We start from the raw sequence: 26,797 nt of genomic DNA on the forward strand, positions 1-26,797 counted from the left end.
AACAATTGGTAGGCGGAAACCACTTGATTCGCACAAAATGGAATAGAAGGTTGCAGATAAAGTTCGTCATTACACAATTTCATGTTTACAACATCTAAAGACCCGCAGCACTCCACTGAGAACTTCGCCATTTCTAAAAGGATGTATTTGGGTGTTTATGTTTTTCCGGAGACCCCATACTGCAGAATGAGCAATGGGGAAGTATATTGCGGGTGCGGTTCGTGTTTGGACCCTTCCGTAACATGCCATTTACATTAATAGAGATTTGGTTCTAAAATAGTGAACCAATCCTTTTAACTTTTTTTTCTCACTAAAATACGGTTTTCACAAACGTTATTTAACGTTGTAAATCTTAAGAAATTATCATTTTGAGTGTAGCTAGTATTCTTAGTATTACCACGTTTTCTCCCCTTGCAGAGAAGGGCTCAGAACCACGGCCATGGGAGGAAAAGGGCCAGGGTAAGGACTGCATTATTCTGTCTGTTGCATTGTTGTTGGTTTAAGTTTGCATATCGTGATCCTAATCCAGGAACTTAAGTCCACCCGTTAGGGCTAGTAGGACCCTTTCTATCATCCACAAAGTTCGCAGGTTAGATAGACCAGGAGAAGTCGCAGAGGTGAGGTCCCCCAAGCCATGAGCTCAGCTTACCGAGTGTATTTATGGAAGTCGGCTTTTGTGTGTGTACTCACAATTTCCTTGCTAATAGGATAATACATGTTCTCTTCCCTTACATCTAATTTCTGTCTGTGCACACCACACACACACGCACACCCTCCTTGCAGCTGGGTTAGGTCTTTGCATCAAACCGCTCTCCCTCTGTCTGTCCCTACATCATTTCTAGTGTAGGCTTCATCATGACATCATCTGCTCTCTCACTAGATTGAGACGATGGGAAGTGGGTTAGCCCTTCCACTAAATGAAATCCTTCCCAACGTTTGGATTATGAAGGCTATACATCTCAAAAGGATCACATGCATGTCTGCTGGTGCTGAGCGATTAGTGGGTAGTTCTTCAAAGTAGATCAGGCATACTGCTCAATACAAGCGATCTATCAATTAGATGTATTGTCGGGTAGACACGATTGCATTCGTGAGGTATTCAGACCCCATCACTATTTCCATGTTTTGTTATGTTAAGACTTTTTAAATTAAATGGATTAAATCATTTTTTCCCCCACCTCATCAATCCACACAAACCCATAATGACAAAGCAAAAACAGGTTTTTAGAAAGCAATCGGGGGAGTAGTGCTTAGGTCAGGGAGGTGACCAAGAACCCAATGGTCACTTTGACAGAGCTCCAGAGTTCCTCTGTGGAGATGGGAGAACCTTCTAGAACAGTGGTCACCAAACTACGGCCCGCGGGCCGGATACGGCCCGTCAGCACATTTGGCCCGGCCCTCTGAACAATACCAGAGACGCTATCGAATTTTTTTCCTATTTGGCCTCCAGAAAAAAAATCCTAGGCCCGGCCCTGTCAAAGAGAGAACGGAATAATGGCGAAAAGGTTAGGTAAGAGAAAAATTGATTCAGAATGCAGGGTATTTAACCTGCAGTGGACAAACAATTTTTTTTTTGTTCAATGCAAAGAAAAGGCTGTTTGTCTCATCTGTCAAGAGACGGTGGCGGTATTCAAAGAATACAATATTCGCCGACACTATGAATCCCGTCACAAAGACAAGTACGATAGCTTGCAAGGCCAAATACGAGCAGACAAACTCTCAAAGCTAAAAAGTGGACTACTATCTCAGCAGAATACATTTGTACGCCAAGCTCAGCTGAACCAGGCATCCGTTCGGGCCAGCTTTCGGGTTGCTAAACTGATAGCAAGAAGCGGTAAGCCTTTCACTGACGGAGAGTTTGTTAAGAAATGTATGGATGCTGTCGCGGAGGAGGTGTGTCCCGAGAAGAAAGATGCATTTAATGCCGTAAGTCTGTCGGCGAGTACAATCACCAGACGCGTTGAAGAAATCGGGAGTAATGTATATGCCCAGCTGCAGCAGAAGACGAAAGAATTTGACTTTTTTTCATTAGCACTGGATGAGAGCACGGACGTGCAAGACACAGCGCAACTGCTCATTTTTATTCGTGGAGTTAGCGCAAACTTTGAGATATGCGAGGAGCTGGCAGCCCTCCAAAGTCTCAAAGGGACTACAACGGGAGAGGATATTTTTGACAAAGTGTGCCAAACCATGGAGAAGTTGGACCTGGACTGGTCAAAGCTAGCTAGCATCACGACTGACGGGGCTCCTAGCATGGTGGGCGAAACTCGCGGTCTAATAGGACGCATGAACCGGGAGTTGGAAAAAGGGGTCTCACCGCCCGCTACGAGTCCACTGCCTAATTCACCAGCAAGCACTGTGCTGCAAAGTGTTGAAGTGGGATTCTGTAATGAAGGTTGTGGTGTCGTGCATAAACTTCATCAGAGCAAAGGGACTTAAACACAGGCAGTTCCAAGAATTCCTGTCTGAACTGGAGTCTATGCACGGAGATGTGCTGTACTACACAGAGGTCCGATGGCTGAGCCGGGGCAGAGTTTTGAGGCGTTTTTACGAGCTGCTACCCGAAATTAACGCATTTCTTCATTTAAAAGACAAAACGGTCCCAGAGCTGATCGACCCAGAATGGAAATGGCACCTCGCATTTTTAACAGACGTGACAGAAATACTTAACAGCCTTAACTTGCAGCTACAAGGCGAGGGGAAACTCATTTGCGACATGTATTCACACATAAAAGCATTTGAGGTGAAATTAGCGCTGCTTTTGGAACAAGTGAAAAAGCGCAACTTCGTCCATCTTCCTGCTACCCAAAACCTGTCGACAGAGAACCCAGCGGTCCCGTTCCCAGCTGAAAAGTGCGTGGAAGCACTGGAAATGCTGAAGGCGGAGTTCGGTGTGCGATTCAGTGAACTACATGTTCATGCAAAAGAAATCCGTCTTTTTCAGAACCCCTTTGTTGCCGACATTGATGAAGCCCAGCCTTCATATCAGTTTGAGTTGGCTGAGTTACAGAACTGTGATGTTCTGAAAGACTCATTCAAGCCCAACAGTCTCATTGACTTCTATGCCGCCCTCCCAAACGACACATATCCAAACATCAAAAAACACGCAATGAAAATGTCCACAGTTTTTGGCAGCACATATATCTGCGAGAAAACCTTTTCTCGCATGAAACTGCTGAAAACCCCGATGAGATCAAGATTGACAGATGAACATTTGCATCAGTGCTTGAGACTGGCTGTAACTAGAATGGAACCTGATATTCAACTTCTCACCAGCCAGATGCAGGCCCACAGTTCACACTGATGAACATACATAGGTAAGCTCATTTTTCTGACTTGAATGAGTCATTCTGAGCATAAACAAATATAATCATAATAAAATCTACTGGGATAAAATCCATCTTTACAACCATACTGGTAGTGAAATGTATTGTGCTGTGTAGGTGCTGTATCACTTAGTTCAGTTTCTCAACCTGCTTCTTTTGTGGTTTTCACAGGGAAGTTGATGAGAGAGAGCTGCAAACAGCGGTGTCTACAAGCCTACTGGAACCTACAAAAGGATTATAAGGAAGGAACACAAGAACTTTAAGAGACTGCTCATATGTGTCAGAGAGATTCTGCTCTGACAACTGAGCTGAACTTTTATCTGTTAAGATTGTGCATGGCACGACAGAAAGTTAATGTTCCATGGCTTTTTTTTCTATGAAGAACCCAGAGAGAGTTATTTAGTTATTATTTATTTCCTGTTTTTTCTGTGAAGAACTCAGAGAGGGTTATTTAGTTATTATTTATTTCATTAATAGTGTTATTATTTGTTATTTATTATTTATTATTTGCACTCCACCAATCAGGCCTCGATGGTAGTGGCCAGAGGGAAGCCACTCCTCAGTAAAAGGCACATGACAGCCCGCTTGAGTTTGCCAAAAGGCACCTGAAGGACTCTGACCGTGAGAAACAAGATTCTCTGCGGGGGGGTGGATGAACGGAGCAAAGTACAGAAAGATCCTTGATGAAAACCTGCTCCAGAGCGCTCAGGACCTCAGACTGGGGAGAAGGTTCACAATTCCAACAAAGCTTCAGAGGGTCTGCAGAGAAGAATGGGAGATACTCTCCAAATACAGGTGTGCCAAATCTTGTAGCGTTATACCCAAGAAGACTCTGCTGTAATCGCTGCCAAAGGTGCTTCAACAAAGTACTGAGTAAAGGGTCTGAATATTTATATAAATGTGATATTTCCTTTTTTTTATGTGGGCTATTGTGTGTGGATTGATGAGGGGGAAGAATCTATTTAATCCATTTTAGAATAAGGCTGTAATGTGAAAAAGTGGAGCGGTCTGAATACTTTCCGAATGCACTGTACCTAAGCAACTGTCTATATCCCTCTCGTTCTTGAAGCATTCTGTCACTCCTTTCCTCGTCTGTCTGCTTGCCCGGGCAAGAACCCATATGAACAGGCTAGGTGCAATGGATTCCCGTCATTGTAGTTAAGTGCAGAAAACGTGGTGATTAACTATGAATATTGGCCTGTTGAAGACTACACCTTCCTGCAACGTCACAGTTTATGCCTGATATGATTTCTCTCCACAGAAACGGCACATTGAGCTCACAAAAAACACAAAAAGTAAATGGTTTTCATATAATTGAGCTGACGTAAATAAACTGACATTTCAGCTAATCGCTCAGCACTGCCGGCATGCAGCTTTTTTTTTCTCACGTCAGTTAACTTTGACCTACTTTACACTACAACATTTAACATATGTTTAAAAATATTTACAGTGTGCAATGTTGTTTGGTTTATTTGTATCTAAGGACCAAAGTACTATAAGTTTCTCCTATCTGGTTGTGTGTATGATAGTCCAATGCCAAGCTGAAGCTGGTGAGGAGCCTGGCGGTGTGTGAGGAGTCATCAGGTCCGTTCTGTACTGACGGACCTCCAGACCAGGACGTCATCCAGCTGCACATCAGCTGCCCATCAGACAAGGAGGAGGAGAAGTCCTCTAAGGATGAGTACGAGAACGAGGAGAAGAACAAGGACAAGACTCCACGCAAGATGCTTTCACGAGGTAAGCTGCCTACCTGAGGGGGAAAATGGTTGTCCTTACAATGAATATCCGTTCAGGAGTTAGGGTTTTTAAATGTAGCGCTGAAGAGGGATATGCAGGGAGTGTTTTTATTATTATTAGGGAGAGTGTGTGTAAAAAAAGATCTTCCATTCGTGTGTTCAGAAATAACACACTGTGAGCCAAGCAACTCTGACCGTGTGCGTGCACACAAGCATAATGTATACGCTTGCGTGGTGTGTGTGTTTGTGCGTAGCAGAAAATAGTTGACATGGAAACAATCCTCTAAGTGTGTTTTGAAACAACACACCCTCTCTGACTCCTCTGACGCTTTGTGTGTGTGTAGATGCTCCTGATTGCATGCGTGCGGTTTGTAGATGGTGTGTGTGTGGTGTCATTTTTTTCTGTCTCTTTCCCCTCCAGACTCCAGCCAGGAGTACACAGACTCCACCGGCATCGACGTGCACGAGTTCCTGGTCAACACACTGAAAAACAACCCCAGGTAACACACATACACACACTTAAAAACAACCTGAGGCAGAGGAACGTTATCGATCTCCTATCACAGCCACATCACTAAATGGTATCTAGATGTAGTCTGTTGCCATATGAGCCTGCAGGTCCCCCTAGTAATGGAAATGGATTGAGAAATTCTGCTCTAAGGGTCGAATCGCAACAAGTTTTTTTCCACAAATCTATCATCAATGCATGACTGAAGTGAAAATCCAAGTTACGTGCACAGATCTCAAGTTTGGTTCCGGCTGTAAGCGAATGCTGCTGCAGTTGTAGTAATCCTGCGGTGGTGTGGACGCTACAGTAGCTGCCCAGCCTCAGTCAGGACGGCTTGCTGGAGTATTCACTGCGGTGAATGGAGCCTTTGCTCTTTGTATGAGTAGTTGCCACTTTCTCTGTCTCTCTCTGTCTCCCTCACTCTCCCTCTCTTTCTCTCCAACAGGGATCGAATGATGCTGCTGAAACTAGAACAAGATATCCTGGAGTTCATTAATGACGACGAGTGAGACACATTTCCTATATATATAGTACACTAAAGTAGTGCTCTAGATCGGGAACAGGATGCCATTTGGGATGCATACACATTCTCTACTACAACTCGACTCACTCTACTTACATTTTTAGCTTTCTATGTCTCTCCGTCACAGTATTTTTAGATGGTATATTGTACTGTAGTTGGTATATCAGCCTGGAAATCTGTGTCCTCCTGTCGATTGGATGGTATACAGGGTTGGAAATTAACACCCGCCAAATGCTGGGAGATTTGGTCATTGGAGGGTAAGAATGTATATTTTCCCAGCCACATTGGCAGCTGGTCACACAGACCATTTGGGAACATTGTTTATGTTTTTAAATCTAAATGCCGCATGTAGAAGAAGTTGGTCAGATTGCCAAGGAAGGCTACTAAAATGTGACTTTGTACTCGTGTTTCATGGCCAGTTATATTGTTTTGTTAACCACGCTAGGTGGTTGTTCAATGCCACTAGGAAGAGTGATTTCTTTCATCAGAGACAAGCGAGTACCCAAGTTACCATGGTAACTGCTCGTCCCTTAAGGGGGCAGCTTTACACTTTTGGTCTCACCTAAGGTTTGAGCATGGATCACTCCTAAAAACTTTTATTCATGAACTTTTAGTAATTTCTTATCATTAAAACACTCAAATACTTTTGTTCTCCTAGATGTATTTGTGTGCTGGTACATTTCTACTCAGGAGTACATCGTGAACTCCAGCGTGGTGCCCTGGGGCCGGATTCACAAAACCTTAAGTACAAATTTCTTAACGTCCATTTTTTCCCTAAACTATAGACAAAGTTGCTATTTCTCAATAAAGTTATTGGAAATGTTCTTAATTTTTTCCCTATATTTCTGCCTAAGAGTATACGCAAGAAATTGGATTCTTGAAAATAATGTTTTAGATTTCTTCTTGGAAATGTACTTAAAACCTCTTGATACTACCCATCCCGGGTCCGGGAGCGTAATCATCCAATTAGCATAACGCAACGGACATAAATATTACTAGAAAATATTCCTATTCAAGTGAAATATATTGAAACACAGCTTAGCCTTTTGTTAATCACCCTGTTATCTCAGATTTTTTAAATATGCTTTACAGCCAAAGCAAGACAAGCATTTGTGTAAGTTTATCAATAGCATAGCATTATGACTAGCTAGCAGCAGGCAACCTGGTCACAAAAATCAGAAAAGCAATCAAATTAAATCGTTTACCTTTGATGAGCTTCGGATGTTTTCACTCACGAGACTCCCAGTTAGATAGCAAATGTTCCTTTTTTCCAAAAATATTATTTTTGTTGGCAAAATAGCTCCGTTTGTTCTTCACGTTTGGCTGAGAAATCGACCGGAAATTGCGGTCACTACAACACCGAAAAATATTCCAAATTAGCTCCATAATATCGACAGAAACATGGCAAACGTTGTTTATAATCAATCCTCAAGGTGTTTTTCAAATATCTATTCGATAATATATCAACCGGGACTGGTGGCTTCTTAGTGGGGCGGCAGGGTAGCCTAGTGATTAGAGCGTTGGACTAGTAAGGTTGCAAGTTCAAATCCCCGAGCTGACAAGGTACAAATCTGTCGTTCTGCCCCTGAACAGGCAGTTAACCCACTGTTCCTAGGCCGTCATTGAAAATAAGAATTTGTTCTTAACTGACCTGCCTAGTTAAATAAAGGTAAAAAAAAAAAAATAATAATAAAATAGAGAGAAACAATGGCCGCATTTGTCCTTTACCGCACTCTGAGAGACTTCAGCTGAACACTGACGCAATGTTGACTTTCAGGCTCATTCTTCAAAATAAAATATATATATAGCTAGTCTGATGCCTATAATGTGTGAAAAATAACAAAATAACAATCCTATCATCCCTGTCGCATAGGCTTATTTATTGGTTTCAAGCACGTCACGAATGTCAATGCCACATAAGATATTTACGAAGTTCCTAAGAAAATTGAGGAATTGCATTTACGAACTATCTTATGAACTTCTTATTTTTTTTCTTTAAAATACTTCATATGTTTGTTCTGAAAAATTGTTTTGTGAATCCGGACCCTGCACTTTTGTGCACTTTGTTTATTCTTGATATTCAGTTGTAGAACTAAATGATTGTAGAACTAAATGATCTAAATTATTTATTTGTACACCATTTACTTCTTTCTAGTAATACATTTATTGTTTTAGAAAAACAGAAAGCACGGTCATCTGGATTTTTATATATATATATATATATATGGATTTTTATTTATATATATATATATATATATATATAAATAGGTTTTCCGCAATACAGGTCATCATATATTTTGTATAATATATGATGGCCTGTATTGCGGAAAACCTATTTTGGCAGGTAAAGAATCTTGAATGGCTGGTGGACCAAAACGTTTACTCTAATCTCGAGTTTATTTTGTCTTTTTTACCATTTTATCTAAGAAAGATGTGTAGAGACACTGTACTTCCACAAGGGTATCATTACTCGACTGATAGGTTGGTGTCCATCACAGATATCCTATTAAATTAGTTATAATATGTAGTTAATATAATATGTAGTTCTATGGCGTCATCTTCTCCTTTCCCATCCAGTAACCAGTACAAGAAGTTCCCCCAGATGACATCGTACCACCGCATGCTGCTGCACCGTGTAGCTGCCTACTTTGGCATGGACCACAATGTAGACCAGACTGGCAAGGCCGTCATCATCAACAAGACTGGCAACACACGCATGTATGTGGGAGAATGGTATAAGTTAGAAAACAATGAGTGGAACTTAAATGGCAATGAATAGAAGTTGGAGGACAATTAGTAGAACATAGAAGGAAATGAATAGAAGTTAGAGGGCAATTAGTAGAACTTTGTAAGACAAATAAACAAATAGCTTCCATTGTCCGACCAAGAGTTGCTGAATATATTTTCTTCTTCAGCCCAGATCAAAGGTTCTCCGAGCACATCAAGGATGAAAGGAATTTGGACTTCCAGAAGAAGTTCATCCTCAAGAGAGACGATGTTAGTATGGACAAGGATGATAATCAGGTGATAATAGACACTTCTTCAAGTGTAGCTTTTTATAATGTAGTGATTTTAAAATACTTAAATCATTTTAAAAAGTATTTCTTCCTCTCTTTAGCTTTGTTGATCTTTCTACAACACGAGATATGAGAAGGCTGAATATCATATATCCCATTGACTTTAGTATTGATAACAAATTGTTGAATAATAAATTGCATGTTTTACCTCACACTTACTGTATTTTTGTGAAGATGCTCTGAAGAGTATTCAGTGAATACCACTTCTGTCCAATGAGGTTGCTGATCCCGCCCCTCTTTCCTCTTGTCCAATCGCAGATCCGTGTGCCACTGCAGGATGGGCGGCGCAGCAAGTCAATAGAAGAGAGGGAGGAGGAGTATCAGAGGGTACGAGACCGGATCTTCGCCAGAGAAGTAAGTGGTGGGGCACACTCAACAGTGGAGATGGGCAGTTGGACTAACTTGTCCCCCACTGTCTGTTCCACTAACCATTCCTCCCATTGTATAAACTAACAGCTAATTGTATTAACTTATGGGTGGAGAGAGAACGGCTTACTTCATACAGTAGAGTCTATTCAGGTGGAATAGAATTAGATGGCAGAGTAATAAGTGAAGTTAATATTTTTGGAGGTCATGAGTGAACCTTAGGTAACCTTAGCTTATACAGTACTTGACAGAATTGACATGAGTCAGTTTTCACTGTCTAGGCAGTTACTGTAAATGAGAATATGTTCTCAATAAACTACCCGGTCCAATTATTGCTAATAAATAAATATAGTTTTGGGATCGACTAGCTGTAGCTATTCGTAATGTACAGGTGTCTCTTCCTTTTCAGTCCTCTCAAAATGGATACATCAACGACAACAGGTAAGCTCACAGTAACAGTACAGTATGCATCACAATGGACAGCTTCATGTGTGCACTTGTAAAGGGAGTATGGAGTTAGTCCCGAGCCAGTTTACTCCCCTAGGTGGGTAGGAGAAGTAGTCAGGGGGTGGCCTGGTCACATCAGGGCTCCTGATGTTCCAACTCCCCTGGCACCATCAAACTATGCCACCAAGTTACATTTAGGTGTATTTCAAGTCATCAAAGTTCACATGCAATAATGCTGGCAATATAATCATGCTGGCAGTACGTTGATGTTTCACGGACCAGGGTTAGGTTTTGTTGAGTTGGAATTAATGATGTGTATAAACCCTGGATTGCTGATGCTATGTATTGGCTATTGAGAGGCTTTGAAGCAACCAGTCGGCCATATTGGCACTCCCCAGTAGGTAACAGTCCTCCACAGGAACAAAATGAATTTTATAGTATTTCAATTAAATGTTACAAGACAAAATTAAAGGTGTTTAGATATGTTGTTGTAGTGGGGACAGTAACATTAGTGATCTCTAAAAATGATACTTTAATGACATTTTTTAAATATTTTATTGCTAGCTCACATAATATAATGTAATAGTCTGCATTAAGGTGTCTATAATAGAATAAATGTTGCAAAAATGAATTTCGACATTAATAAATGCATTTCTATAACTTCCTAAATATTTTTTACAACGGTGGGGGAGTTCCAAGATGGGCCCCATGGTAGCTTCAACACAGCGCTCCCTATCAGTCATCTAGTGTATAATTCATTGGTTGGAATGTGGGGTGAATTGATATTCATGTGTAGCTGAGAATAGTTTTCCAAATATATTCCAAACAAATAAGTACAGCTTTCAACCCTTCTCCCTTTCTGATAGAGATGAATGATTATTAAACAGATGTACTGAGAGAAGGAAAGAAGTATGATAACTTTGTTCCTTGTTTTGAGCTGTCTACATTTTTGCTCTGTGTGCATTATTTCTCTGTTCTGGGGGTTAGATACAGTGCAGCACTGTTACCTACCTACCTACCTACCTACCTACCTACCTACCTACCTACCTGGCCCCCTCTCCTATACCCACCCACTAACACCCGGCCTTGCCTTTCTCTCCTTCCACTATCACCCAACAGACTTTCCACTGAAGGCTACTCCTCTAGCTCTCAAAAGAGGAGACAGATCTTTAGGTACTGACACAACCTGGTGATGCGTGACTAGTAGCCTGTGATTGTGTTGCCATGCCCATCTACCCTCTATCTCGTGGTGATTTTATGACTGACTGGCTGCGTCCGGAATGGCACCTTATTCCCTACATAGTGCACTACTTTTTGACCAGAGACCTATGGGCTCTGGTCAAAAGTAGTGGACAATAAAGGGCATAGGGTGCCATTTCGGATGCAGCCACCGGGTGTTCTTGCTTGGCGTGGGGTTGGCACTGTGAGGTCCACTGCATGGCTGCTTTGTGGTTGGTTTTTCTGGGAGTGGGTACTACTTATTATCTACCTGTCATCACCACTACTACATATTTTGTAGTACTGTACTACTGCATTGCATCCCCCTATATTTTGTTGTTGTTGATTTGGTGGTTGTTAATCTGGTTTGGTTTTGTAACCCCTTCATCTTTGCTCTACTACTTGCACAGCAGTTGTCTCTACTACTACTGTCTGTGGTATCCTAAGGAGAGATCTCTCTGTGTTTGGTTGTGATCTGCAGCAGTGAAACAATCATACTGAAAGGTCTTTAGCCGACTTATGATTCTACAAGCCTCTCGTTCACTATAGCGGGCTTATTGGAGCTTTTTGTGACTGAGACACAAAAGTGTGCTTTAAACAATGTACTGTACAAATATGATTATTTCTTGAAACGAGTTCTAGTTGTGGCCACAACCGGCCTAGATTGTAAACAACTTTTGGTGGAATGACTTGACTGCCGCGAACAGCAGGTGTTCTTAATGTTTGGTATTCTCAGTGTAGTTATGGTCTGATTTTCCAGAGGGAGGGCCTTGTATGTGTTTCTGTGTGTGGAGTTAGGGTGATGTTTCCCTGCATTAAAATCACTGACTCTGGATGTGCATTTTCTTGTTTGCCTATGGCCCTATACAGCTCGTTGAGTGCGGTCTTAGTGCCAGCATTGATTTGTGGTGGTAAATGAACAGCTACAGTATAAAAATGTATATTAACTCTCTTGGTAAATAGTATGGTCTGCAGCTTATCATGAGGTATTAAAAAAAAAAAACTTCAGTCTTCCTTAACATTAGAGATCGTGCACTAGCTGTTGTTAACAAAGGGGCACACCCCTCCCTTCATCTTACCCAAGTCTGCCATCAGGTCTTGATGCATAGAAAAACCAGCAAGATTTATACTGAACAAAAATATAAACGGAACATTAATTGATTTTACATTCATTGAGGTACAGTTCATATGAGAGAATCAGTCATTTGAAATAAATTAATTATGCCCTAATCTATGAATTTCACATGAATTGGAATACAGGTATGCATCTGTTGGTCACAGATATAGATACCGGTTGGGCGTATGGCCAAATTGATAAATTAACATTGCATTATCTGGCAACAGCTCTGGTGGACATTCCTGCAGTCAGCATGCCAATTGCACACTGCTGTGGCATTGTGTTGTGACACAACTGCACATTTTAATGGCCTTTTATTGTCCCCAGCACAAGGTGCACCTGTGTAATGATCCCACTGTTTAATCAGCTTCTTGATATGCCACATCTGTCAGGTGGATGGATTATCTTGGCAAAGGAGAAACAGAGATGTTAACAAATTTGTGCACAAAATTTGAGAGTTATGCTTTTTGTGCATATGGATCATTTCTGGGATCTTTTATTTCAGCTCATGAAACATGGGACCAACACTTTTACATGTAGCGTTTTATATTTTTGCTCAATGTAAATTATCCATGTCCTCGTTCAGCCATGACTCTTGTCCTGTTGATAGGATAGTCTCGAATGGAGCTCATCCCGTTTTTCTCCAGTGACTGCATGCTTGCCAATTGAACAGAGGGCAATGGCGGCCTATTTTGTCAGCCGGTAATTGTCAAGCAAATTACTGCCGGTCTCACGATAATTGACCTTTAATTAACATACTCGTTTAGCATCTAATGGCTTCCACATGTAACCTACAAGCCACTGATGCAAACGTTTTGTAACATCCACATTTTAAAAAGTCAAAAAAATCTGTTTAATATAGCCTATACCTTCACAATAAATGTATTATTTATTTTAGACAGGTCTAAAGAAACACGATATGAACAAAATGTAGTCTCTTTCAGAAGAACAGAATAGCATACTGAGTCTTTGTTAGGTCCTGATCTGGCTGTGCCATATGGGTGTGGGCTGCACTCATATTTTATAGTATGAAGAATACAATTGAACAAAGCTTAATAAAAAATAACGGATATTTTCTCCAAACGATTTGAGGGCTTGCGGCTATTCTGTGTTGAGCGGTTAACAAAGAAACAGATACTCCTATATGCTTAATTTAGAGTTATTAATGTAACTTTAGTTGTGATACAAACGTTGGGCTATAAGTTTAGATTTTTTAAAATACATTCTCAAGCTGCATTATGTGACTCTAATGATGATTTGAAAAAAGTTGTATAAAAGGCTTGAGCCCTGCTTGGTTTTTGTGCAGGCTGTACACACTTCATCAGTCTCTCATTTACAATTTCACAAGCACTTAATAATGCCTCAAATTTCCCAGCGGCATCCCCTTTGTGTGGCCGTAATGCCCCCTAAAAGAATCCATACCTTTTGTGGCCGTTGTGCCCTTGGGCTGAATATAACTTTAATTCCCTTCTTTCTGCGTGCTCCGACGTACCTCTCACTCACATGGCTGTCAGTCATGTGATCGGATCTTTCTCACAGGCTACAAGTGGAGACGAGACACATTGGGAACGCAACTGTGCACATCCTTATCCAATTCCGAGGTGCCCATTGATGATATTGGAAGAACTGTCCACATACTTTTCGTCAGCCAACAAGATGAGTAGGCCTAACGAACATCAAAAGCACTAGCCGATGTCAATCCACTATCCCCCGTAATACAAAATTTGACCTATTCTGTGCGAGAAACAAATATTCCAAACATGGTCTGGGACAGTTGTGGGATGTGATAGATTAATACAACCACATTTTTATCTCTTCATTCATAGACTCAATGATGGACACTCTTACGGACAGTTGTGGCTGCTTGGTCGTTACGTATTATTGCCTCTACCCTCTTGCCCTTTGTGCTGTTGTCTGTGCCCTATAATGTTTGAACCATGTTTTGTGCTGTTGCCATGTTGTGTTGCTACCATGCTGTGTTGTCGTAGGTCTCTCCTTGTGTAGTGTTGTGGTCTCTCGTCGTGATGTGTTTTTTGTTTAATTTTTTTATTTTTTATCCCAGCCCTCGTCCTGGCAGGAGGTCTTTTGATAGGCCGTCATTGTAAATAAGAATTTGTGCTTAACTGACTTGCCTAGTTAAATAAAAAATAAAATAATAGCATGGGGAAAAAATGATACGCAATGAGGCTGATGCAAAAGTTTATTTTAAAATGTTGATAAACTATTCGGCTATTTCTTCACATAAGCTCGACTGTTCCATCAGCGGGAAAACACCATTATCAAAAGTGACCACAAATGTGATTATGCATGTAATGCTTTTATTATAAAGGTGTGTTTTTATGGTGAAAAATATCTTGTCCAAACTTGAAACTCACACGCTGCTTATGTATGCCAGTTAGGCTCTACACCCGTTGTAAAGCGGATTAATGTGCTTCGTTTTAAGATTTTTTGGGGGGCCATTTTAGGTGTGATACAAACCTTATCAAAACATATAGGCCCAAGGGCTAGGCTTCATGAGGTGTGGGACTGATTTTAAAAAGTCACCAAAAAATATGTATGCTTTCTTTCCTTACACTGGGCATCATTCACAAGTGATATTATATAAATCACAGGTGATAGGCTAATATTGTCACCCATCAGACTATTCTTGATTTAATCTGGTCTTTACATACACTAAATAGAATGTGTCTAATTTGTTTTTATTTAGAATGTACCATTAACATGCAGCTGTATCAATAAGGGGTAGGGGGGCGACGACATGTCATCTATGCATTTAATAACAAATGGAGGACGCTTTTCCCGTGGTCCATTTTATGCCAGCCATGTAGGCAATACTTCTGTTGTAAAGACGAGCAATGTGCTTAATACTAGGAAAGTTGATAAATATAGTAGGCCTAGCCTATAGATGGCTGATGGGATCCTCTTTCTAATAGAGGCCATCACAGTTTTCTCACGTAATTTCATAGTCTAAAGAAATGTTGTGCAACATGGGCTCTCATGTGTGTTTGATTAGATTTTTGTCTACATTTGCATTGACGTCAGAGTGATTAGAGGGACAATAGTGCTGAGTACCAGGCATTTAGCAAGTTTACTAATAACCATCAGCAGTTTCAGAGCTTGGAGAAGGCTAATTACTGTGACTAAACATCATGTGGAATTTGACTTCTTTCATGACTCGTGACCGCCAGTGTGGCGGTAATGCGGTCACCGTAACAGCCCTGGTCCGGAGTAAGCAGAACATCCAGAGCTGCAGACTCGTGGAAGTAGACATTTTTATCCCAAATCAAGGTTGGTGATCGCTGTTCCGATGTCCAGAAGCTGTTTTAGGTTATAGGAAATGATGGCAGAGACAAAGTTAAAATCCGCTTTAGGATACCTCAGTCATTTCTCAGAATATCTGGCACAGACGAGTTTAGCAGACTTGGCCGTTTTGCCTGCCTGTGATGTGCTGTGGTGGTATAGCTTGTTATTGTTCTGTGGATATTCCCCTCCAATAGGGTACCACAGTATGTGCAGTCATTGCACCCCACTGTATTTCAGTTGAGTTGAATTTTCTATTGTTAGTCAAAAATCCAAGCATTTGTTGTCAGCATTTTAGGTGATTAGTCTGAATACTCAAACACTGTCATCACGTTACTGTCCCGAACTTGCATTTGTCAAATTTGATTGAGATGCAATAAAATCCATAATAGATTAAGATAGAAGTAAGAAAAAGTAAGCCGTAGGACGTAAACATAGCGACAGTGAGCCAATGTTGGGGTAGGACAGTTGGTTATGACAAGTTGATAGCGTCCTGGTCGTCGCTGGATGTATTCTAATAATGCCAAGTGTGATTGATCATCTTGGCAGCAGCCCTCATCCAGGGTGACAGCAAGCACCTTATGAATATTGCAACGAGACGGTGTGTTTCTATCATAGACATTAAGACCCGGTAGATGGTGATAGCGCTGACATATTCCTATGGGGAAACTCCCAACGGCGCATGAAGGTGGAAGAATTTGAAGCGCACCATATTGATGAGTGGGGCTGAATGGCACCAGGAAAAGCACTAAGGATCACGCCGAACGGGTGATGGAGGCCAAAACTAGCAAAGGATCATTGTCGATGTAGTAGTTTTCATCCTGGTCTGAGAGAGATCCTTGATGTCTATGGCATAAGGGGTGAGCCTCCTCTTAGCTTGCCGCCCGCGATTGGTCGGTGTCAGCACGTGGAACTTTGTGACGACGAATGTAGTAGTCACAATGGATCGCTATTTAATTAAAATAGGCATCGCTAGGTTGCTACACAGTAGCCGACCAGCAGCGCTTGTGACTTCACGCTTCAGACCGCACCCGGGGGGGCCTGGTTTCTCTATATATATATATATATATATATATATATATATATATATATGTGTGTGTCTATGCGCAGGCGTGTTTTGTCCATTGGCCTTATTGTATTTGTAGTGGTGTGTCAGGTGTGAGTTATGGACCTTGTCTCACACCCTCATTCTGCTGTCCTTACGTCTTCTTCTCGTCCTTCGTTCTTTCACCTTGGTGTTGATTGGATAAAGCATCAGTCACCTGCATGTGGTTCTCTGTGTTGATTTTTGTTGTGTGTGTGCTGGTTGGGGGAGGGTGCACTACAGTGTGTGGTGGTAACTGTGTGGTTTGTTGCCTGAATTTTGGTTTCACCAGCCAGTCGACGTCTTTATTGCATTTTGGTTTGTTGAATGCTGTGCGGTTTACTGATGTCAACGTTGTGAACGGAGAGTGCCCCATGGTGGCGGTGGGGTTATAGCGTTCTCACGCCCTGTCAACGTGCATGCTCTTAACCTGTTGCTGATCACCCTGTGCCTCTGTACCCCGTTTCTCTCTCCTTCCCTCTTTCTCGCCACCTCTCTGTTCCTTTCTCTCTCATCTACCCTACCCCCTCCATCTCTCTCCCTCATCTTCCCCTTTCTCCCTCTGTCCTTCTCTACGCTGCCCCTTTCACTCTTTCTCTTCCCCTTCACTTCCCTCTCTCCTCTCTCCCCTTTCTAGGGGTAACCGTGAGAGCTCCAGCCGTGCTTCCAGCAGCCGCCAGAGCAGTACGGACAGTGAAATGAAGTGCCTGGAGCCAAGGCCCTGGAGCAGTACAGACTCAGACAGCTCCAATAGGACCCTGCGGCCCCCGGTCACAAAGGCATCCAGCTTCTCTGGCATCTCCATTCTGACCAGAGGAGATAGTCTGGGCAGCAACAAGAGCTCACAGGGTTCCTGCAGGGGCTCACGCACTGGTGCGTATTTTACGCTGCGCGCACACACACACACATTTCCATATTGAACAGAGGAGACAGTCTGAGGAGTAACGACAGCTCACAAGTTGTAGAGGATCGAAATGCTGAAGAGTGCGGAAATGTTGAGGAAGCAGACAGTGCGGTTTCTGTGTTTTGACTTTCATCTCCTGCAGGTCTGCCCCTGGTGAGTCCAGATGGTTGTCCTCAGCCCCCGGCCCCCCCAGCCTGGCCCCTGCCCTGGGGGTCGCAGCCTGCTGCCCTGCCCCTCCCAACAGGTCCAGACCCAGTCTCCCCAGACCGCCCTGCTGCCCACCCCTCTGCAACACCCCTTGGGCAACCACAACCATAATCACAACCACATGATGGCTCAGGTGAGGGAGAAGCTCATGGCATGAACTTAATTTAACTGGAAATTAGTATATTCTTGCATTTTTCCTCTTCTTTTGCCCAATAACTGCCCTCTGTGTCCTTACCTATATATCCTCTGTCTGCGTCTCCTCCTCTCCTTCTCCCTCCATCTCTCCCTCTGTTCACCGGTGGGGTCTCTGCAGCCAGCTCAGCCTGTGTCCTACTCCTCATCCTCCTGTCCCCAGGTTCTGCTGCCTGTCTCTCCTCCCCAGCAGTACATGGTACTACTACGATCCTGTCTCACCACATGCACTAACAGATACACAATGAACACAGGCTGTTTGTAAGGCCGTTGGTGTAAATGGGGAATTATCATGTTACCATGTCATTCGTCTAATGACTAATAGTGATTTGTTTGTGAGACTGATAGAAAGGCAAGGAAGGCTCAGTAGCAGTGGAGTGTACTGTAGCCATTATACACTTACCGTCCAGTTTATTAGGTACAGCACCCCATTCACAAATGGGTGAGTCACATGGCTTGTCACATAAAGCAGGCAGAATGCATTGAGGCATTAGAATTGGCAAAACGAGTGACCTAAGAGACTTTGAGCGTGGTATGATTGTTGGTGTCAGGCGCGCCGGATCCAGCATCTCAGAAACATCCTCCTTCCTGGGATTTTTACACAAGACAGTGTTTAGGGTTTACTGAGAATGGTGCGACCCAACAAAAAAACATCCAGTCAGTGGCAGGGCTGTTGTCGAAAACAGCTTGTTGATGAGAGAGGTCGAAGGAGAACGGCAAGAGTCGTGCAACCTAACAGGCGAGCCACAAACAGACAAATAACGATGTAGTACAACAGTGGGGTGCAGAACGGCATCTCGGAATGCCATTTTCGTTAGGGGGAGGTAGTTGCAAAAACGTTGGAATGGTTTACTCGACCGACATTGGACAATTGAGGAGTGAAAAACATTGCCTGGAACATGGCAGCAAGTTCAGCTTACTTTAGTGGCATGCACATTTGCTAGACCCTCAACCCAAAAGCGCATTTTAGCACGAGATGGAGAACTGTCTGTTCACAGCATGAACGTACCGCTGTCCAATCTGCAGCAACTGCATGATGCATGTACTAACATCCCTGTGGAACGCTTCCGACACCTTGTAGAATGCCCCAAATAATTCAGGCTGGAGGCAAAGGGGGGTCCGAACCAGTGCTAGGTGGGTGTACATAATAAACTGGCCGGTGAGTGTATATACTGTTATACAGTGGGGTTCAAAATTATTGACACCCTCGATAAGGATGATCAAACCATTTTTTTTAATACTGAACAGCGTAGCCTAGTGGTTAGGCGTTGGATTAGTAACTGAAAGGTTTCAAATTCAAATCCCTGAGCTGACAAGGTACAAATCTGTCATTCTGCCCCTGAACAAGGCAGTTAACCCACCGCTCCTAGGCCGTCATTGAAAATAAGAATTTGTTCTTAACTGACTTGCCTATTTAAATAAAGCTAAATAAAATAATAATTCAATGCTCACTTTTTTATTGTATTATTTTATACTACTACTCAGAGAAAGTAATAAAAATAATTCTCTAAAAGCTAGGGGTCAATTGACGCCCCTCTTTTCAATACCTCACCTTGCGAGGCTAAAGGTAATTTTCTAAAACATTTTATGAGATTGGAAAACACGTTGGGAGGGATCTTAGACCATTCCTCCATACAGAATCCTTCCAGATCCTTGATATCCCTTGTGAACTTTACCCAGTATGTTTACGGTTTTCAACCCACTAGTAACTCTAATCCCTCGTCTCTCTCTCAGGGTGAGGAACTGGCTCCCCAGTTCAGCCAGATGACTCTGAGTAGACAGGGTTCCAGCGAGGCCCCGGAGCCCCCCACCATGTACCAGACCCAGGGGCCCACTGTCCTCACCCAACACCCCGCACCCCAGACTGGCTACATCATGGCCACCACAAGCCAGCCCCTGGCCCCTCCGTCTGGCTACCAGCCTAACACTGGACACCCCCACCCCCCTCCTCTTCCACCACCTCCCTCCCAGACCGTCATGCAGCCCCCTCCACCGCCACAGGGATACATGCAGCCACCTCCCCCGCAACAGGTATTATATAGTTTTTTTGTTGATGCAATCAGATGTTTGTCAAGCCCTTTTTACATCAGCAGCTGTGCACAAATATAATGAATACAGAGCTGAAGTTGGAATATAAGTTGACCGAAAGTACACACACAGCTTGAGAAGCTAGAGAGAGTCAAACACTTTTTGTTAGACAACTTTACCATCAAATGTAAGAAAGTGTCAATGGTGTGATTCCTGTGAAATCGCAGCTGTATTCACACACGGCGACGGTGTGACAGTGTCTCTCTCCCACTCAGTGCTGTGTGACTGGCTGTGAAGTCGGCGCTCTCTCTGTGCTATCTTTTCTCTATCTCTCTCTACACATCTCTACCTCTACACCTCGCTATATGTCTCTCTACGTCTCCCTGCCTCCACCGCTGCGTCTCCCTGCCTCCACCGCTGCGTCTCCCTGCCTCCACCGCTGCGTCTCCCTGCCTCCACCGCTGCGTCTCCCTGCCTCCACCGCTGCGTCTCCCTGCCTCCACCGCTGCGTCTCCCTGCCTCCACCGCAGCGTCTCCCTGCCTCCACCGCAGCGTCTCCCTGCCTCCACCGCTGCGTCTCCCTGCCTCCACCGCTGCGTCTCCCTGCCTCCACCGCTGCGTCTCCCTGCCTCCACCGCTGCGTCTCCCTGCCTCCACCGCTGCGTCTCTCTCTCCCTGTCTCTACCTCTCTCTTCTAATCACACTGCCCTCCAGCCAAGTCAGTAACGAGGCGTTTGGATCCATAAAATATTAATTTATATTCTGGAGGAAAAAACATCCACGTCATTGATCCTACACTGGGGTTCCTACAATGCCCAAGTAGGAATTTGGCAAATAGCTGCACTGATGTCTCTTGCTGGCTTCATGAGGAAGTGGCAGTTCTTTCAGCAGTTTGTAAGGTAGCTAGTGGCAGTGCTTTCACAGTAAGGAGAATACCATGGGTAGAGTGAGATTTCTCTAGAGCGCTAGTAGTGCACTAGTAGTTCCCGTAGTGTGCCCTTCATGACAGCCACTAAAGCTTTAAGGCAGCATGGCTCACAGCTTACAGATCTGTCTCTCTCGCAGAACTAAACAATAGGGAGCTAACTCCGACGGAGTCAAGCTCGTAGGGTGGAAAGCAAACACCCTGCACTGCCTGGGATAGTTTGTTGGATGTGCAATAGTTGATTTTTAGTTTGCTTCTCTATTTATGCACCTTGGTTGGAATAATAAAATAAAAAACTGAACTGTGTATTTCTCCCTCCCTCCCTCTACCGAACCCCTCCGCAGATTCATGTGTCGTATTACCCACCAGGGCAGTACCCCAACACGGGGCAGCAGTACCGGCCTGGACCCATGTCTCACCAGGTGTCCTACCCTGCCCATACCCAGCACTCCCAGCCGATGCCCCAGCCCACACAGCAGTCAGGTCAATATCATGCCCATCCCTCTCATCTACCTATCTGACTGTCTTTAAAGTGCTGTGCAGTTTAAATTACATCCGACCACATCCTTGTTCACACACCAATTTAGATCAATCTACTTGCATGGGGGTACAGAATACAGCTGTTTTTGAGAACCAATTACCAGATTTTAAACAGGATCATTAGCATGTCAAATTCGGGGTTTTGGGGGGCCAAACGCCAACTACATTTCTACACTTCATATTAAAATGAAGATGCACAGTTGCGTGAGAATCTTGCTTAGATCCAGTAGTGTGGGTGAACAGTAAGTAGGACTGGGGAAAGCCAGGACTCCTGTACACTGTGTTTTCCTGAATAAACATTTATCAACAGTGTGTTGCGTTTTAGGCATTAAAAGCTTCATCAAGGCGTTGATGACCGAATCGCTGCCTACCTGATTCGGCAACACTGTATACGGGAGTCCGTTCGGCCACCCAGTCAACACGATCAACAGAAACACCACCAATAAGGTTCAGATATCTAAAATATTTCAAATCAAATGTTGTGACACATGCGCCAAATACAACAGGTGTTGACTTTACAGTGAAATGCTTACTTATGGGCCCTTTCTCAAAAATGCAGTTAAAAAGAAAGACAAAATATATAAAAAAGAGGAAATGGTAACAAAAAAAAACTAAAAACAATAACTAGCCTATATACAAGGAGTACCGGTACTAAGTCAAAGTGCGGAGGCACCGGTTAGTTGAGGTAATATGTACACGTAGGTAGAGTTATTAAAGTGACTATGCATATATGACAACAACTGAAAGTAGCAGCGGTGTAAAAGGGGGTTTCAAGTAGTCTGGGTAGCCATTTGATTAGATGTTCAGGAGTTTTATGGCGCAGTGGTAGAAGCTGTTGAGAAGCCTCTTAGACCTATACTTGGTGCTCCGGTACCACTTGCCATGCGATAGCAGAGAGAACAGTCTATGACTAGGGTGGCTGGAATCTTTGACAAATTTTAGGGCCTTCTTCTGACACCTCCTGGTATAGAGGTCCTGGATGGCAGGAAGCTTGGCCCCAGTGATGTGCTGGCCCGTTCACACACCCTGTAGTGCCTTGCGGTTGGAGGCTGAGCAATTGCCATACCAGGCAGTGATGCTCTCATTGAGGAGGATCTGGGGACCCATACCAAATCTTTTCAGTCTCCTGGGGGGGAATAGGTTTTGTCGTGCCCTCTTCACGACTGTCTTGGTGTGTTTGGACCATGTTAGTTTGTTGGTGATGTGGACACCAAGGAACTTGAAGCTCTCAACCTGCTCTGCTGCAGCCCCGTCGATGAGAGCCACATGGCCACGATGGCACCACATGGCCAGGTCTCCGACCTCCTTCCTATAGGCTGTCTCGTCATTCTCTGTGATCAGGCCTGCCACTATTGTGTCATTGGCAAACTTAATGATGGTGTTAGAGTCGTGCCTGGCCGTGCAGTCATGAGTGAACAGGGAGTACAGGAGGGGACTGAGCACGCACCCCTGAGGGGCCCCTGTGTTGAGGATCACACATGGCGTATGTGTTGTTACCTATCTTTAGCACCTGGGGGTGGCCCTGTCAGGATCCAGTTGCATAATGAGGTGTTTATAGTCCCAGGGTCCTTAGCTTATTGATGAGCTTTGAGGGCACTATGGTGTTGAACGCGACGCTGTGGTCAATGAGTAGCATTCTCACATAGGTGTTCCTTTTGTCCAGGTGGGAAAGGGCAGTGTGGAGTGAGTCTTCTGTGGATTTGTTGGGGTGGTATGCAAATTGGAGTGGGTCTAGGCTTTCTGGGATAATGGTGTTGATGTGAGCCATGACCAGCCTTTCAAAGCACTTCATGACTACAGATGTGAGTGTTACGGGTCAGTAGTCATTTAGGCAGGTTAGCTTAGTGTTCTTGGGCACAGACACTATGGTGGTCTGCTTAAAACATGTTGGTGTTACAGACTTCACAGGGAGAGGTTGAAAATGTCAGTGAAGACACTTTCCAGTTGGTCAGCCGATGCTCGTAGTACACATCCTGGTAATCCGTCTGGCCCTGCGGCCTTGTGAATGTTGACCTGTCTAAAGGTCTTACTCACATTGGCTGCGGAGACCGTGATCAGTCTTCTGGAACAGCTGGTGCTCTCATGCATGTTTCAGTGTTATTTGCCTCGAAGCGAGCATAGAAGTAGTTTAGCTCATCTGCTAGGCTCGTGTCACTGGGCAGCTCTCGGCTGTGCTTCCCTTTGTAGTCTGTAATGGTTTGCAAACCCTGCCACATCTGACGAGCGTCAGAGCTGATGTAGTACGATTCGATCTTTGTCCTGGATTGATGCTTTGCCTGTTTGATGGTTCGTAAGAGGGCAAAGTGGGATTTCTTCTAAGCTTCTTGGTTAGAGTCCCGCTCCTTGAAAGCGGAAGCTCTAGCCTTTAGCTTAGTGAGGCTGTTGCCTGTAATCCATGGCTTATGGTTGGGGTATGTATGGTTATTGTGGGGATGACGTCATCGACGCACTTATTGATGAAGCCAGTGACTGATGTTGTGTACTCCTCAATGCCATCGGCGGAATACTGGAACATATTCTAGGCTGTGCTAGCAAAACAGTCCTGTAGCTTAGCATCTGCTTCATCTGACCACTTTTTTTTTTTATTGATCGAGTCACTGGTGCGTCCGGTTTTAATTTTTGCTTGTAAGCAGGAATCAGGAGGAATAGAATTAGGAATTATGGTTTGATTTGCCAAATGGAGGGCGAGGGAGAGCCTTGTATGCATTTCTGTGTGTGGACTAAAGGTGGTCCAATGTCTCCCCCCGGTTGCACATTTAAAATGCTGATAGAAATTTGGTAAAACTGATTTTAGTAACCCTGCATTAAAGTCCCCGGCTACTAGGCGTGCCGCCTCTGGGTGAGCGGTTTATTGTTTGCTTATGGCGGAATACATCCTATTCGATGCTGTCTTAGTGCCAGCCTCAGTCTGTGGTGGTATGTAGACGACTACAAAAAATACAGATGGAAACTCTCTAGGTAGATAGTGTGGTCTACAGCTTATCATGAGATCTAGCTCATGCGAGCAATACCTTGATACCTCCTTAGATATCGTGCACCAGCTGTTATTTACAAAAATGCATAGTCCGCCGCCCCTTGTCTTACCAGACACCACTGTTCTATCCTGCCGGTACAGCGTATAACCAGCCAGCTGTATGTTGATAGTGTCGTCGTTCAGCCACGACTCTGTGAAGCATAAGATATTCGTTTTTAATGTCCCGTTGGTAGTTTAATCTTCTGCGTAGGTCATCGATTTTATTCTCTGAAAGTTGCATGTTTGCTTGCAGAATGGAAGGAGGTGGGGGTTTATTTGATCGCCTACAAATTCTCAGGAGACAGCCCGCCCTCTGGCCCCTTTTTCTCCGCCGCCTCTTCATGTTAATCACGGGGATCTGGGCTTGTTCCTAAGAAAGCAGTATATGATTCACGTCGGGTTCGTCAGACTCGTTAAAGGAAAAATAAAAATTCTGCCAATCTATGGTGAGTAATCGCTGTCCTGATGTCCAGATGTTATTTTCGGTCATAAGAGACTGTAGCGGCAACATTATGTACAAAATAAGTTTTTTGTAAAACAATCGGTTGGGGACATGTAAAATGTCAGCCGCCTTCTCCGGCGCTGTTTTAATTGGGCTGAGGTCGGCTGATTGTGGAGGCCAGGTCATCTGCAGTACTCCATCACTCTCCTTCTTGGTCACATAACACTTACACAGCCTGGAGGTGTGTTGGGTCATTGTCCCAACTAATGATAATCCCATTAAGCGCAAACCAGATAGGATGACGTATCGCTACAGAATGCTGTTGTAGCCATGCTGGTTAACTGTGCCTTGAATTCAAAATAAATCACTGACAGTGTCACCAGCAAAGAACCTCCACACCATCAAACACCACCTCCTCCATGCTGCACGGTGGGAACTACGCATGTGGAGATTATCCATTCTCCTACTCTGCGTCTCACAAAGACACAAGAATGCCAACCGCATGCAAAGCTGTCGTCAAGGCAAAAGATGGATACTTTGAAGAATCTCAAATATAAAATATATTTTGATTTACCACTTTTTTTGGTTACTACATGATTCCATATGTTTCATTGTTTTGATGTCGTCACTAATATTCTACAATGTAGAAAATAGTTGAAAAAAAGAAACCCTTGAATGAGCAGGTGTGCCCAAACCTTTGGGTAAATGTGACTAGGCAGTCAGGATAGATAATAAACAGATTAGCAGCAGGGTGAAAGTGTGTGTAGAGTTTGTAAGTAGAGTCCAGTGAGTGTGCATAGAGCCAGTGCAAAAAAAGTAACAGGGTCAATGCAAATTGTCCAGGTAGCCATTTGATTAACTGTTCAGCGGTCTTACGGCTTGGGTGATAGAAGCTGTTCAGGATCCCTTTGGTCCCAAACATGGCGCTACGGTACAGCTTGCCTTGTAGTAGCAGAGAGAACAGTCTGTGACTTGGGTGGCTGGAGTCTTTGGCAATTTTTAGGGCCTTCCTCTGACACCGCCTGGTATAGAGGTCCTGGATGGCAGGGAGCTTGGCCCCAGTGATGTACTGGGCCTTACGCACTACCCTCTTGCGCCTTGCGGTCGGATGCCAAGCAGTTGCCATGCCAAGCGGTGGTGCAACCAGTCAGGATGCGCTAAATGGTGCAACTGTAGGACTTTTTGATATCTCTTTACACAATGATCAAGGTCAGCTAAATAATGGTCACCAGGATTAAATGGCTTTTTTAGTTACCACATTGTGTAATTGGGGAGAACAGTACTGATGCAATGATTTCCCGAAAGTTACCATGATTATACTCGTAGGACCCTGAGCATTAAGGCTGCAACAAGCCTACCCCCTGCTATACTGTCCGTGGCAACTTTTTAAGCTCCAGACCCGGGTCTTTCTTGGCTTTAGGTGTACATTCCTTTCTTTCTAGACAGGCTGTGTTGACCATATCACGTCATGTTTATGTTGTCACCAGTAGGTACAGGGGGAATAGGAGTGCAGCATTCCCAGAATACACTCTCACACACACACCTGTATTAACACACTGCATGTTGTTTCCACCAGGTCTCCAGACCATGATGCCCAGCCAGCAGCCCCAGTACCAGGGGATGATAGGAGTACCTCAGCAGCCCCAGAACCAGGCCCTCATCACTTCCCAGAGGCAGGGCATACAAGGACAGATGACAGGGATGATGGTCCAATACCCACAAATGTCCTCATATCCGGTACAGTAGGCCCTCAAGTCAATTCAATGAAACTTGATTTATTCCCTCAGGGGCAATTTTAAGAAAGGCAAATTGCCTGTCTTTACTTGTAGGTGTATTGAATTGAC

The 26,797-nt window shown here is 43.8% G+C and overlaps 2 protein-coding genes across 2 annotated transcripts in view; both read left to right on the top strand.

Annotated features, from left to right (window-relative positions):
- Positions 1 to 26,797, top strand: part of LOC115135364 (R3H domain-containing protein 2) — a 75,122-nt gene that overhangs the window by 39,177 nt on the left and 9,148 nt on the right. Inside the window, 16 exon segments of the mRNA XM_029670036.2 lie at positions 418 to 459; positions 4,856 to 5,063; positions 5,484 to 5,562; positions 6,016 to 6,075; positions 8,671 to 8,811; positions 9,009 to 9,117; positions 9,429 to 9,524; positions 9,946 to 9,977; positions 11,103 to 11,156; positions 17,340 to 17,575; positions 17,749 to 17,792; positions 17,794 to 17,946; positions 18,127 to 18,204; positions 19,740 to 20,036; positions 21,303 to 21,441; positions 26,530 to 26,690. Coding sequence (XP_029525896.2) covers positions 418 to 459; positions 4,856 to 5,063; positions 5,484 to 5,562; positions 6,016 to 6,075; positions 8,671 to 8,811; positions 9,009 to 9,117; positions 9,429 to 9,524; positions 9,946 to 9,977; positions 11,103 to 11,156; positions 17,340 to 17,575; positions 17,749 to 17,792; positions 17,794 to 17,946; positions 18,127 to 18,204; positions 19,740 to 20,036; positions 21,303 to 21,441; positions 26,530 to 26,690 — 1,929 coding nt within the window.
- On the top strand, positions 2,375 to 3,791 carry LOC135574705 (general transcription factor II-I repeat domain-containing protein 2-like). The gene is made up of 2 exons (XM_065026459.1): positions 2,375 to 3,317; positions 3,498 to 3,791. Exon 1 carries the CDS (start codon positions 2,390 to 2,392, stop codon positions 3,302 to 3,304), a length of 915 nt encoding a protein of 304 aa, XP_064882531.1. The 5' UTR covers positions 2,375 to 2,389; the 3' UTR covers positions 3,305 to 3,317; positions 3,498 to 3,791.

The sequence above is a fragment of the Oncorhynchus nerka genome, linkage group LG2, assembly GCF_034236695.1.
Source record: "Oncorhynchus nerka isolate Pitt River linkage group LG2, Oner_Uvic_2.0, whole genome shotgun sequence".
NCBI classification, from domain to species: domain Eukaryota; kingdom Metazoa; phylum Chordata; class Actinopteri; order Salmoniformes; family Salmonidae; genus Oncorhynchus; species Oncorhynchus nerka.

What these genes read in the sequence shown, in the direction of transcription:
- LOC135574705 (XM_065026459.1), top strand. Translation starts at nt 2,390, where the DNA reads ATGAAGGTTGTGGTGTCGTGCATAAACTTCATCAGAGCAAAGGGACTT.